We start from the raw sequence: 14,731 nt of genomic DNA on the forward strand, positions 1-14,731 counted from the left end.
TAAGTCTTATTTCGTGCTGAAAATATGACTCCAACTGTCAGCTCACTTCGCCTAAGTGATATAGATAAATTGGAACATGACCATTAAAGTTTAAAAATGAAGAAAAACTGGCTCTGAGCCCAGTCAGATCATTTCCTGGCCCACATGGATCCCTTACCTTCTCGAAGCAAAACCCTCTCGTAGGCCGGGAACTTGGTGCTGACTGTCACGGCGGCAGTCAGGTCCTCCCGACTCTTCCGTAGGTTCTTCTTCACACCTGATCTCTGGCCGCGCATCCTCCAGAAGTCTGCCCTGTCCCCGGTGGTGTCTCTCTGGGCATTCTGAACGCTGGCCATTTGTTCCGCTCTGAGAGAAGAAGCCAGGAGAAGTAAAGTTCTGAAGTCAGGAAATGCACAAATGTGAGAGTCACTAACTAAATCCAGTCTCACTTATGGACTTGGATCAGAGAAGATGTAGCGTGACAATGAGCAATGCCAGGAGTAAGAAACACAGGTGCTTTCTCATCCAGATGGAGGCAGAGAAAAGCTGGGTGCACATGAAATCTACCAGAAGTAGCTCAGTAATAAACATGCTGACATGGCTTGTTCTGCTTAGGCTCGTGTACAGACATGCCCTGTCTTACTCTGCTTTACCATACTCTGCAGACACTACTTTTTTTTTTTTTTTTTGGCAACTCTGCATCAAGCAAGTCTACTGGTGCTGCTGGTCTATTCCCAGTAGCAGCCACTCGCTTTGTGCCTCTGTGTCACAGTTTCTCTCAAAATTTCAAACTCTCCACCAGCAAAAAACACTATGAATCATGGAAGGCTCTGATGATAGTTAGCATTTTGGGGCACTAAAGTATTTTTAATTAGGGTATGTACCTTGTTTTTTAATAGACATAATGCTACTGTACAATTAATAGACTTAATAGTATAATATAAACATAACTCCTATATGCACCGGGAAACCAAAAAAATTGTGTGCCTTGCTTCATTACAATATTTGTTTCATTGTGGTGGTCTGGAACCAAACTCACCATCTCTCCCAGGTCTCTTCATACATGAGAAGCAGATGAGGGGAGAGGTCATGATGGCAAAGGACGAAGTCATATGGGGCTTCCTTTACGTGGGGGTGTTGTTTATGTGTAGCGGGGAGTCTTAGGGGGTCGTGTGGAATTGTGTGGTCTCAGATACCTGCTTTTGTTGGGGATTAAACCTTTCTCCAGTTCGTTCCCGATCCTCACGGCCAGCCAGTGGCCCAGTTTGCCATCGTAGAGTGTATCTACCACACGGAAGACCTCCCCTCTGGTGAAGGCCAGGCTCTGTGGAGTTTCCTTCTCACATTCAAAGTGGCTTCTTATAAAAAATGAATCCCCTCTGCCACAAGCCAGTATGTCTCTATACACTGAAAGACAAAAGCATTGTTTCATGCGGTGCTCAGCCTGGCTAGGGGTCTTTCCTGGAGCGGTTATCGGGTCCTCTGAGCTCTGATCACCCTCTTTACCTTCCATGCATTTAGTGAACTCAGCACACAGGCTCCATGGTAACCATAGCTCAAACAGGAAGAAGGACAAGTAACTAAGTTCATGACTTTTGCTGTGATTGTTAATTTTCTGTATCAACAGGTCATGCGACGCACAGATATTTGGTCAAACATTATTCTGACTGTGTCTGTTGGGGGTGTTTCTGGATAAGCTAACATTAACACATAGACTGAGTAAAGCAGACTGCCCTCCCTCATGTGAGTGGCTTCAGCTAGTCTGTTGAACATTTGAACAGAACAGCAAAGTAAATCCTTCTCTGAGTAAGAGATAATGAATTCTTTTTGCTTTCAAGGTGTGACATGAGCTTTTTCCCTGCTTGCAGACTCAGATACACTGGCTCTTCCTGGATCTTGAGCCAGTCCACCTTTGGACAACAACTACACAATCAGCTCTCTTGGTTCTCAAGCCTCTGGACTTGGACTGGAAGTAAACCATCAGCTTTCTTGGGGTCTCCACCTCACCAGCTCACCCTGCAGATTTTGGGACTTGCCAGGTACCATGAACATATGTGCCAAGTCCTCATAATAAGCAGTTCTTTCTCTGTGTGCCATTTTGTCTGGAGAACCCTGACTAACACAGGTGCCAATGAACCCTCTGAAGCAGACAAGAAGATTCTATTAACTTCCATTTTACAGATGACAAGACCTGGACAGGTAAATCAACGTGTCAGACTGATAAGGGTTAATATGCGGGCTGACCTGCAGGTGTGGCCTCTGCATCTGTCATACAGAAAACCTCAATCATAACTTCAGGCAGTAATTAAGGAACGATCCCTGTCCAGAAAAGCAGTTTTATTCCAAAATCACACAACTAGTAAAGTTCTTTCAGTGGGTGCAGAGAAAGCATTTCTGTAGGAAGTTAAATGCTACCCAAATTCTTTGCACATATCTATGACCTAGAGTTAGGTCAATTTTTTAACACTCAGATTTGCCTATTCTGGTCCCAAGCTACCTCCCTCCCCTACTGTCCACTGAACTCAAAACCAAACTTGCTCACCATCAGCTCGGCTCTGAGCTAAAATGGTCACCGTTTCACCTTTGGGGATTTCTAACAGGTAGAGAACAGCATCCTCCCGAACGAGTCCTCTGAAATCCTGTGTGTTCACCTGATAGAGGAGGGGCAAACAGAAAAAAAGCAAGAGAAAATAAGAAGGTGTTTCTTAAAAGGTGCTCCCTGAGCTCTTGATCTGTTTTCATCAGGGCCTGCCTATGTAAAGACGCATACATCAGGGCCCCACAAGAAGCCCTTGGTGCCCTGCTGAGGCCCGCCAAGCACCCCGCCTGGACTGTGGGCACCGCCACACCCTCCTGTTCCCCACACTGCCCACCACCCCTCAGGAATGTGTCATTCCACCAAAGACTCATCACTGGATCGGGTGAGGATTTCTAGGAGTGTGTCAGTCTCCCTCTCTTCTTTGAGTCTCCTGCGCAGGTGGCCAGCGAGGTAATGTACCATTATGAATCCAATAACTAGAATTCAATAGGGAGTGGTGAGGTCTATGGCGAGTGAGCATGCTGGCTCAGCTTAAGGCATTACTACTTTTTAAATTAGTTCAAATAGAAGCCTGCAAATAAGGATTCTGCCCAAATCCACCTTTTTCTTGTAGCTTCTATCTTCTGAAATTGAAGAGCATTAGTTTTACATGGTAGACCATCAACCTAATGTAGGCTTTTATATTTAAGCTTCTGCCACACAATAGGTTAAAAGCCCATGTTTATCCACCGCTGATCAAGTAGGGTACACTGTAAACAGCTTTTGGAAGACAAGTTAGAAAGAGTAAAACTCAAAAATGGTACAAAGAAAAAGACATTTTGACATCTTTGCTCTGTACCTTGAAAACCATTTTAAAACAGAAATACACATAAGTAAAATGCAAAAATGATTTTAAAGTACCTTATGTTTTAAAAGGTATTACAGAAGTGAAGATATAGAATTTCTCTGAAATATTTTCTTCAATCATTGAAGACTTGTAGAATCTTTTAATCAAAGAGTAATGCCTTACTACTGAAAAAAATAATTAATTGAGCCTAATTTAATTAAGGTTGGAATTTACAATGAAGTGAAAACATTTTTTCTTCATGGAAGTTTTCAATGTGGGGAGATGAACTGAGCTATCCCTTTTCAAAGTGTAGGTAGACGCAGGGACTTGGAGTTGTCACTAACTAGGCTCTTTCTGGGAATGTTTCTCTCAACACATTCTGCATCATGCTTATGTTATAACTATTCTGGAGACAGTCTGGCTGTGTCTAAACTGCATTACTGTTTTGTAAAATATAACTGTATAAATACAAGAACAGAATGTTGAAAAGAAAAAAAAGTGAAACCAGGCATGAGACTAAAACTATATTTGGTACATTAAAAATGGTAATTTACTAAACCAATCGTGTTAACTTTTCCTTTGATACAATATTTAGCATTTAAGATAGCTCATCTCCATCTCTTTGTCTCTGAATTAAGGATATATGACCTTTGGTATTGAATCCTTTCTCGCGTGCTATCTGCGGATCTACATTGGTGTCTATATACGGCTATGAATATGTCTTTCTATGCACTGTACACGCTTGCATTTGTTTATTTAAATAAAGCAGGGCCAAAGGGCATGGGGGAAGACCTTGGAAGTCCCTCTGTCCACCTCTACAAACTGAGAATGACTTTCCATCAAGCCAAATACTATAATGGTTGAAAGCCTACATGGTAGCTAAAATCCACACAGTTAATAAACTTAGGAGGCTCTTTTTTCTGTCTTTCCTCTTCTCTAATAGTTTCTGAAAATGAAATGACAATCACAGCAGGTAACCCAAGCACTAAAGCATGTGTTATTTCAGTTATTTACATGGCACATAATTCGCCACCCAACACACTCTTGTTTTCATTCCACATGTCAAGTTGTCACCTTTACAAAAGAAAGAGCTGCACTTAAAAACCTGCAACAGAAGAAAGTGCTTGGTCTATGTGTATCGGACCCTGGTATCCTCAATCTGACAATGAAAAGAAGTGTTGAGACAAACTAAAGGAAAAAAAGGCCAAGACAGCACTTTGGTGAGGTTGTATAGCCCTCTCTAATAAGTATTCTCTTTTATTATCTATTTAATAGTCTACACGGTCCAGCTGTGTCTGTTGTGAGCCTGAAGAGGACTCTGTGTCAGCTGCACTAAGACTGTGTCACAACCTCAGTATGCGAGCTCAAGCTTTTTCACCTCTTTGCAGAATGGAGGGCTCCTTTCGTAGTCAACAGAAAGCTTATTCATGCCTAAGAATGAAGACATCTACTGTCTGACCTCCCCATGAGACTACTGCAAAAGAGGTGGGTCCCCACAGTTTCTTCCCTGTTGCCAGGGTGATAACAGGAAAAAAGATACTTTCTTAAATAGCAAACATTGCCTATCATAATTTTTACCCATGGAGGTGACTCTTTCTGTCTTTAACTTAGAGAGAGGTCTGTGAAGCCTTTAAATGAATTTACTTTTTTTTCCATGAAAATTCTGAAAGTCTATCTCCACGCCACCCTACTCCCGCCCCTGGGGTAGGTAAATATTTTATCCTTGAACCTTCAGGAGCAAAAGCTTTCAAATTCCTCCCTGACTTCCTGTGGCCCCACATCATTTAGGACACATGCTTCTTCTTTGGCATCAGCCCAAGAGTAAACTGGTATGAGCTGGCACTTGAATGGAGTTCTTATCGGTAGCACTTGGTAAGCAGTGTTTCCTAGGCTCATGTGGTACCCTGAGGTTCACTCAGGTACATTTTGTCTTCCAGGATCCTGGCTAGAGCCAAAGAGGGTCTAGAATGTCACTGCAAAGCTTCAGAGAACCCCGTGGTCAAGGTCTGCCCTTCATCTGCTCTGGAAATGAAATCTGAACTGCCACCATGAGGTCACAGGCCAGGAAGGAAAAGGACCATTTCTTTCTGGGCTCTGCTGCCTGCTGTCTTGGGAATTCTGCTCTTTTCCCCCTCTCCTTTGAGGTTAGATGCTCTTCTTACCAGATCCCCTAGGAACTCATGATAAGAAAAGCAAGTTTACAGAAGCAGAAATTCCAGTGAAGGCAATTCCTGAGCATTCTATATTTTTATAGTCACAAGGTACTCAGCATGCCTGAAGTTAATGCTCAAGTCAACAGAAAACACATGGTATGTTTCTCATAAATGTCAAAGCAGGACTTGCTTATCAGTTGTTTTTAAACCAACAAATTATACAAACACATACACAGTAGCTTTAAAAGTATCAATATTTGGTTAACCAGGTGTTCCCTTTCCTGAACAATTTTAGATGTAAGTGACACAGAGTGGCAGCAACCTGTTATCTTTCACTGGGAAAAAGAACGGACTCTGACCCTCCTCCTCTGTGCTAAGAACTCTGCTGAATTCCTTGTGAGTATCATCTAACTTTCCCAGGATCCCTGCGAGGCAGGTATGCTTATCCACATTGAACAGATACAGAAACCTGAGTCTCAGAGCTGGAGCCAGGGCCACAAACTAATATGAAGCTGGGACAGGATTCAAATCAGACGATCTGATGGCAACATTCACCTTTGTTCAGTTACAGCACACGGCCTGAAGAGTGATAACCACGCAGGAGAATTGGCTAAAAACCATTAGCAAGATCTTCCACCTAGACCTTTAGTTAAAGTCTCACTTGTTTTATGAATCAAACTAATAAAAATCTTTGTGAGGGTTCTGAATGCTATAAATTCCCACAGACATAAGGATGAGTTTTGGGTTCCAGGACTGAGGAGACAGGGTCCACTGGAACGCAACAGGGACCTGATGCTCAGCAGCAACAAACCCGCAGCTGGTCTATTTTCACCAGAGAGACCACTTCTTCATCCTTTATGTAAGACCCTCCAGGACACCCTACTCTTTCCCAGTAACACCTACAAACAGGGCTGGGATCTCATACCTTCAGAATCTGGTCCCCTTCTTGAAGACCTTCTTGCTCCGCGGAGGTACCCTCTTGAATGCCGGCCACAAATATCCCAACGTCATTGCCACCAGCCAGCCGGAGGCCCACACTGTCTCCCTTCTTGAACCTCACCATTTTGGTATTGGGGCTGCAATGGGTTCAGTTTCAGTAAAGAAAGATGGGAGGTTTTCTTATTTTTTTTTCGGTAAAGGAGAACCAACATTAGCAATGAGAGATTTAATTTCTTCTATCTATAGAGTGAGTTACCCTTTATAAACTCTCTCTTGCCTTTCTTATATAATCTATAATTTTATCTTCCTTGGGGCTGTGAGATGAATATCAGGAGGCCACTTTACCAGTGAAGAACAGAAACAGAGAGAATGTCTAAGTAAACTCATTTAAGATAAAAAGCAAATAACGAGCAGGGTTGGGGTAAAAATTCAAGGCCATCTGATTCCTACTTCAGGATTTTTGCAAAGAAAATCCTGCTGATCCCACAGGGCTCCTGTCGAATGGAGACAGCCCAAGTCCAGGGGAGCAGGTTCCTAACCCACGGAACACCACAGAACCAGAGGTTCTCTGTCAAGTGCAGAGCCCTGCAGCACTCCCCCCGCCCTCCACACCAGGGCCACCCATCACTACAGCCCCTACAGAGGCACCAGAGCTAAGCAATTCTTCACTCATCCGGGCATTCTTGATCTGGCAAACTCAACTATTCAGAATAACATCTGGAACACTAGCCAGCTAAGCAGACAAGCAGGGGAAGTTAACACTCACTTACTTCCACATTTTACTCTTCCTACGAATGATTTCTCTTTCTTAAAAACACTAGCAATAGAGATGAGTTAAAGGCAGCTGATTATATACAAAATCATCACCATTTAATGGTGTTTAAGAACACCATTTTTCCAGATTTAAGTTGACAGAGCTGTGTGGAGGAAGAAAGGGGAACAGGAAGAGATGCCTACCCATATATTGCTAAATCTTCAGGACTTGGACGAAGAACAGCTCTCGGGGCTGGTTTTGGTGGAGGAACTGTGGATTAAAAAACATCACTAGTTACAATGCTGTTTTTTCCATGGATAAATATTTATGCATTTAAATTATGATGATAATTTCATTGTGGTGGGGGGTAGGGGATGGAGTTGAGATCAGAAATGCGACATAGGGGCTTCCTTGGTGGCTCAGTGGTATAGAATCCATCTGCCAATAAAGGAGACACAGGTTCCATCCCTGATCCGGGAAGATCCCACATGCCACAGATCAACTAAGCCCGTGTGCCACAAGTACTGAGCCTGTGCTCTAGAGCCTGGGAGCCACAACCACCAAGTCAATGTGCCTTAGAGTCTGTGCTCTGCAGTAAGAGAAGCTACTTCAGTGAGAAGCCATGCACTGCAACAAGAGACAAGCCTCGCAGCAACGAAGCCATGCACCACCACAAGAGAAAAGCCCCAGCACAGCCAAAAATAAATAAATAAAATTATTTCCGAAATAAAGAAAGGGACATGAAAGGACTTTAATCAAATTTGACAAAATGCGACTGTGGGACATAATTAAGTATGTATCTGGTCTCTGCGCCACCCCCAGGTCCTGATACAGAGATCTTAAAACCCCTATAATTTCTGGAGTGAAAGGGGTACCAGGAGTATCTCTTGTTCTAATGTTTGGTCTTTAACCCTAATTTCTGACACAGAGCTCCTACATCCTTTGGAATTTGCTGGGTGATAGAAGCATCCCTTGTTCTAAAGAGATGACTCCTAGTAGCCTTCTGGACAGCCTCAAGCTGGGGCTGGTCACCAGGAGGAGGAAGTCATGCTCATGACAAAGCCTCTAAAAACTAGGGGATTAAGAATACTTCAGGATGGATGAAATCATTGAGGTGCTGGCAGGGTGTCCTGCCCAGTGAGGGCATGAAACCTCTCCACCCTCTCCTCATACCTTGCCCTAGGCATCTCTTCCATTTGGCTGTATCCTTTATTTAAAAAAAAATGATCGGTAATAGTAAATAAAGAGCTTTCCAGAGTTCTATGAGCTATTTCAGCAAATTATCAAACTTGAGGAGGGGGTCGTGGGAACTCTCAGTTTAGAGCTGGTTGGTCAGAAGTAAAAGCCGCAACCCAAGGCTTCTGACTGGTGCCTGTGGTGGGGGATCCTGTGAGACAGAGCCCTTAACCATCAGGCTCTGCAGGAATTCGGGTAGTCAGTGTTAGAACTGAACTGAATTGCAGGACAACCAGGTTGGTGTCTGGAGAACTGATAGTTGGGCGGAAGACAAAACCCATGCAGTTGATGTCACAAGTGTTGTGAACAGAAAACAGTTCAGGCTGGGGTCAGGGATGGGAGACAAAAGGACCATGACTAATGAAATATAACAGAAAGTGACCAACCTGTTGGCACATATAAAAGGGAAATTCTTTTTTTTTTTTTTTTAATATTAAATGAGTTAGGAGTGCCTCTTCTATACATGAGAATGATTTTAAATATTTTTTCTCTCTCCTACCGGCCACCCTCTGGAATTACCAAGCACACACACCTGAACACGACTGTGTAAAATGAGCCTCACCTGGGGCTTCCTCTTGGTGTTTGGGTTCCTTGCTGGGCTCCACGCTGCCCGCAGCCGCCATATCCCCAGTGGACTTAAAGGGGGTGGGTGTGGCGCCCATCCTGGACCATCTGCTCTGCATGTCCTCTCTTGAACTTAAGCACACAGCATGTTAATGTTTTATCACGTGACAGATTTGCCAACAGGTATGCGTATACACAGACAGCGGCATGTGCAAAGGAAAACACACATCATCTTACTTTGGTCTCTCCTTTAGCTTTTCATTTGAGGAATGGTAATCATAATCGGAATACTGCTGCCGCCTCTCCTCTGGAGAAAACGATCGGTTGGACTCTATTTCTGAGATATCTGGTTTTAAAAATAAGAAAAGTCTTTGTAATGAAACATTTAAGACCTGTGCCAGAAAGTATTCAATTCTCTGAGCAAGGAAACATGGGAAGTGGAAGAGAAGGCAGGCAGTAAATGTGCTATTAAATAGTCTGATAGTCTTCCCTCGGGGAAAAAAAAAATCTGATAGCTTGAAAGGAAAGACATTAATTAACAAAGAGGAATCCAAATTCAGAATTTTATGATCCTCATTCATTATTCTTTCCATCAAAGCTGCCACTGAAGAGTCAAAAGCCAGTGATGGGGATTTTATAGATGAAAAGATACATAAACTCATTTTTACCACAGAACAATGCTTCTCAAACTTTAATGTGCATACATGTCACCTGGCATCTTGTTAAAAGCAGTTGTTCTGGGTAGGGCCTGAGATTCTGCAATTCTATCAAGCTCCTGTATGACACAATGCTATTAGTGGATTGAGGCTGACACTTGGAAAAAAGAGGTAAACTGCAAGCCCCTAGCAAGTTGGGATTATTTCTCATGCTCTCCTTGTTCTCCTGTACTCCAAGCAGTAACCACTTGATTAAACATTTTATATAATAGAAATTAAATGAAGTTTTAAGGTTTTATGAAGTAATTCTTTCAAAAAGCAAGTCCATTTCTAAACTTGAGCACTTAATATTTTCTAAACTTTTCTGCACAAAGGCAATACTAGATGGTTACATAGGAAATGCCATGCCTAGTTATTTTTATTGGTAATTTTTACATGGTTAAAATGTTATCCTGTGTGTTGAATATCAACTATATCTCAATTTAGAAAGAAAAAGAAAAAAATCATAATAAAGACATGCCTAAGAGCCAAAAAAAAATAATAAAGAGTAGAATATCCAAGACCAATTTGAAGGACATGAAGTTGGACTTGTTTGTGGAAATAAACAAAGACTGACCAACTAAATAAATGATGTTATCCTATGTACTATTCATCTTCAAGTTAAAACTAAAAGAAATGAATATATCTTCATAGAAGAGGTGACACAAATTCCAAATCAATGAATACTGTAATATTCAGTTATTCTAACTGATTCATTATTATAGTGTCTACCAGTTTTAGCTATCCTCCATATTGTCTTCTCTTTGTTGGACATATTAATAGCCACTTCAAAAATATCACGTAAGAAAGCCCAAGAATGAGTAATTTACAAATGTATGTGGTTAGTTCTTTTTTTTGTTTGTTTTTTTTAATATTTATTTGGCTGCACAGGGTCTTAAGACGCAGCACACAGGATCCTTAATTGCTGCATGCCGGATCTTAGCTCCCTGATCAGGGATTGAACCTGGACACCCTGCATTGGGAGGGCAGAGTCTTAACCACTAGACTGCCAGAGAAGTCCTGTGGTTAGTTCTCTGAGCCACTCCGATATACATCTGTTTACTCACAAGTTTTGTATTCAGTGGCCTTAATCAGAGTCCACTGGGACTCTTATGCTATGCTATGCTATGCTAAGTCGCTTCAGTCGTGTCCGACTCTGTGCGACCCCATAGACGGCAGCCCACCAGGCTCCATTGTCCCTGGGATTCTCCAGGCAAGAATACTGGAGAGGGTTGCCATTTCCTTCTCCAGTGCATGAAAAGAGAAAAGTGAAAATGAAGTCGCTCAGTCGTGTCCCACTCTTCGCGACCCCATGGACTGCAGCCTACCAGGCTCCTCCGTCCATGGGATTTTCCAGGCAAGAGTACTGGAGTGGGGTTCCATTGCCTTCTCCACTGGGACTCTTAAGTGCATCAGAATTCCATACTGGAATCCTAATTTCAATAGACTCTTTAATAAGAAAACAACAACCTAAGTTGGAATTAAAGTTTAAAAGAGAGGTTTCTGTTAGGAATTTAACTTCCAGCTGAATGGCTATAATAAATAGAGATGAGAATGCAGAAGCAACAGCCTTTCTCACTCCCAGCTAAGTTCACACCCTCCCCTTTCTTTACCTTCTATTTCTGAGTCGCTGTCATTTAATGAGGGGATGTTGATAAGTGTCTGTTTGCTGTCCCTCAGCACCACGAGCTGGAGTTTCCCTCTTGACTTTTCTATCAGTTTTCGAGCATCCGTTAAAGACATGTTCTCAGTTACGGTTCCGTTTATCTGTGTATATGAAGAACAGTAATGTTCCATGTAATACAATTATTAAGAGTGAAATAGAAAAGTTCTCATTTTCCCCTGCTAAAAATGTAAAGGCTTTGCTCAGCTATTCAAAGAGACATGGGCTTTAAGAGGATAACAAAAATGAATTATCCTTTAAATTAAATATAACCCTGCATGTCTGAAATCCAAACAGGAGTGAGAGCTATAGTGTGCTCAAGTGACTCTGTGAAATTAATGAACTTCCAAGTTCAAGACAATGGCTTGGTTTACTACTGGAACATGTTTCTTGACTGGAGAGGTTCACAAAAACTATTAAATATTCAGCATTCATATACCACCAAGTCACCCTCTCATCTTTCCTTCATTCAGAAAACAGGAGCTTAAACTTTAAATAAACAGGGGAAGAAGGATGTCTTTGTTGAGATTTTTTTCTTTAAACTGACATTCCTCTATTACAAATCTCTAAGTCTGGTTTTCCTGATAAAAACGATCTCTCTGCTGTTCTTCCTGGCTTTGTCTTACTATTGAGACTCCCATCTCAACAAAGTTTCACTGTGTTGGAACTTAAGTGTGGAAATGCAGACTATGAAGCCAAGCATGAACCCGGTTGTTCTCTGCCCTTATCCGCCCACCTTGAGAATTATGTCTCCTTCATGCAGGTTGCCATCTTTAGTTGCTAGACCGGTTCTGGTCATTTCCTTTATGAAGATCTGACTCCCAAGCCGGAGACCATATTCTAGGAGACAAACACACAAACATATACATATTTCATTAACATGTCCAGAACACTGAGCCTGGCTTCCAGGACTAACTACTTAAAAATATGTATGAAAAGTTAATTTTGCATGTGGGAGAGTCTGTAAGACCACTGGCTTGAACTTGTCGAAACTGTCAATGTCATAAAAAACAAAAGAGGCAGAGAGATTGTTCTAGATTAAAGGAGATACCAAAAAAACAAACACGCTGCATAGGTCCTCACACACACTTCACTAGGTCCTCAAATCAATGTGCGTGATACAGAGGGGGTGGTGTCGGGGGGGAGGGTGGATTACATTATTTTGGAATAACTTTGAAATGAACTGGGCTATAATATATTAAAAGGCATATTCATACTAATTTCTTAACAGTGATGATGGCATTATGGTTATGTAAGAGAATGTTCTTGTCCTTGGGAGATACCCACTGAAATATTTAAGGGTAAAGGTCATCTTGCCTACAACTTATTTTCTTTCTTTTTTTTTGTTTTTTTTATTTTCAAGTGGGTTCCAAAACACCAATTAGAGACAGAGAGGAGGCAGGGGAAGAAGAGGTGGGGGGAGAAAGGGGGAAAATAGAAATGGAACACATATGGCAAAATGTTAAAAACTGGCAAAACTAGATGAAGGCTATGTGAGTATTTGCCACAAAATTAACACTTTTCAAAATAAAATGTTGGGGGAAGAAAAAAAACACAATTCGGTACCAGCATGTTCTGTGGACAATCCAGTTGCCTATAGCAAGGTACCACCAATATTATACTCTCCATCTGTAACAATTAAAATTGTGTGGGGTTTGGCACTGAAAAAACTTCAGTGTGTGAAGAAAAGGGATAAATAAACCAGCAAAGCAACAAATACAGTATTCAGCTAAAACTGGCACAGCTCTGGGAATTCATGGGCTTAGTGTTGCTCTCAAAAGAAAAACCACTATATTTACTAAGTATATATATACTATAAAATATTTAAAATCTTGTTCTGATTTTACTAAACTTGTAAATAGACATATTTTGAGGATGAATTTCGGTTATTTTAGGAAGCTACCTAAACCTAGCAGGTTTTAAAAGAGGCACATTCAAATTTTCATTATTATTGTTATGGGCTAAAATCTTATCAATTCAAAATCTCTTTTTACTACTTAGACATAGATTTAAAGATCAGTTTTAAGTGACTTACAGTAAGTTTGCGTCAGATCTTACAATGATTAGTGTTGAGGTCCACCCCCACCTTATAAGAAGATGACTCTCAAGAAATAATAAGGGTAAGACGGATGACATTTTCTTTCAATGATGGCAATTCCTTACTGGTTAAACAGCCTCACAGTCCAGCACAGAAGACTGAGACAAACCTCAGCCATGAATTCTCATGTGTCAATAATTTCTCTATCTTCTTAAAAACTGTACTCTTACCGTAAAGTTAACAAATAAGTTGCTATTGATGTGTTTGTAGGCATCTTTCAAATGAAGAAAAAAATCAGCTGACCAGCTTCTAAGACTTTTACCAGCAAGTCTATCTAATGCCCATGAAACATGGAAATGCTGGCCGTATGAGTGGATCATATTTATCTTAATCAAATGAAGATCTTGCCAACAGCCAGATATTTTTAAAGATTAACTCTTATGGAAAACTAGCCAGTTATGCTTAATTATTACGTAATCTTACCAAAAGGTGGCTTTAAAAATCTTTTTGAAAAAGTAGAACTTGGGAGGAAAACAATAAACACTGAATTCTAACTTTAAAGAACAAAATGGCCCAGAAGGAGTAAAATGTCATATCTGCAAAGGGGCATGAGCTCCCTTTGTTCCTCGATAGTATTACTAAGACCAGGCATGACTTGGGCAGTTTCTTAGGACACGCAACATCTTTTTTAACTGTGGATCACAACTCATGAGTGAATCTTGAAATCAATTTAGTGAGCTGTGACCAGTATTTTTTAATTTAATGTAATTAAATATAATGTAATTTAATTAAATGTAATGTAATTTAATTTTAATTCAAAAACCAACACACAGTAAGGATTGTTCCACGAAACATTTGGTCAAGTTTTTCACATATTGGTGCACCCACGATTATTTGCAGGATGTGGTTCTGTGGCAGGAGTAGGAGGGGGAAGAGAAGGTGAAAGAGGAAGAAGCAGGAGAGGAGAAAGAGGAAGAGGAAAATATTGAAGAGCACTAGAGCGGGGAACTCAGGAACCTGGGTGCAAGTCCTACAGAACGTACAGTAGACCTCCGTGAAGCGTGCCTCACATCAAGCCATCTTTCGCAAAACTCCTCAACAGTCCACAATCTGGAAGCAGAATGGTTTTCACTCTGTAATTCTTGGGGGTTGACGATGTCATTATCTAGGATGATAAGATTCTCTAGGATCCTTAAACCAGCTAAGATGCACATTCCTCAGAGATCATACAATCTCAACCTTCACCATTACTTTCTGGGCCTGTGTTCCAGGTATCCTGTTATTCACATCCTTGCAATTATTTCAATATCTTTTCAGTATCAGGTCTTTCAACAGGTACCCAGTT

At 41.3% G+C, this 14,731-nt stretch overlaps 1 protein-coding gene across 5 annotated transcripts in view; it reads right to left on the reverse strand.

Annotated features, from left to right (window-relative positions):
- Nucleotides 1-14,731, reverse strand: part of TJP2 (tight junction protein 2) — a 128,248-nt gene that overhangs the window by 17,714 nt on the left and 95,803 nt on the right. For all 5 annotated transcript variants that reach the window (XM_070375796.1, XM_070375794.1, XM_070375793.1 and 2 more), the window contains 9 exons: nucleotides 12,085-12,188; nucleotides 11,299-11,452; nucleotides 9,228-9,336; nucleotides 8,989-9,122; nucleotides 7,394-7,460; nucleotides 6,423-6,573; nucleotides 2,522-2,630; nucleotides 1,176-1,386; nucleotides 158-345 (listed from right to left, as the gene is read on the reverse strand). In XM_070375796.1, the coding sequence (XP_070231897.1) occupies nucleotides 158-345; nucleotides 1,176-1,386; nucleotides 2,522-2,630; nucleotides 6,423-6,573; nucleotides 7,394-7,460; nucleotides 8,989-9,122; nucleotides 9,228-9,336; nucleotides 11,299-11,452; nucleotides 12,085-12,188 (1,227 nt within the window). The remainder of the gene's footprint in view (nucleotides 1-157; nucleotides 346-1,175; nucleotides 1,387-2,521; nucleotides 2,631-6,422; nucleotides 6,574-7,393; nucleotides 7,461-8,988; nucleotides 9,123-9,227; nucleotides 9,337-11,298; nucleotides 11,453-12,084; nucleotides 12,189-14,731) is intronic.

This window comes from Bos mutus, chromosome 8, assembly GCF_027580195.1.
Source record: "Bos mutus isolate GX-2022 chromosome 8, NWIPB_WYAK_1.1, whole genome shotgun sequence".
NCBI classification, from domain to species: domain Eukaryota; kingdom Metazoa; phylum Chordata; class Mammalia; order Artiodactyla; family Bovidae; genus Bos; species Bos mutus.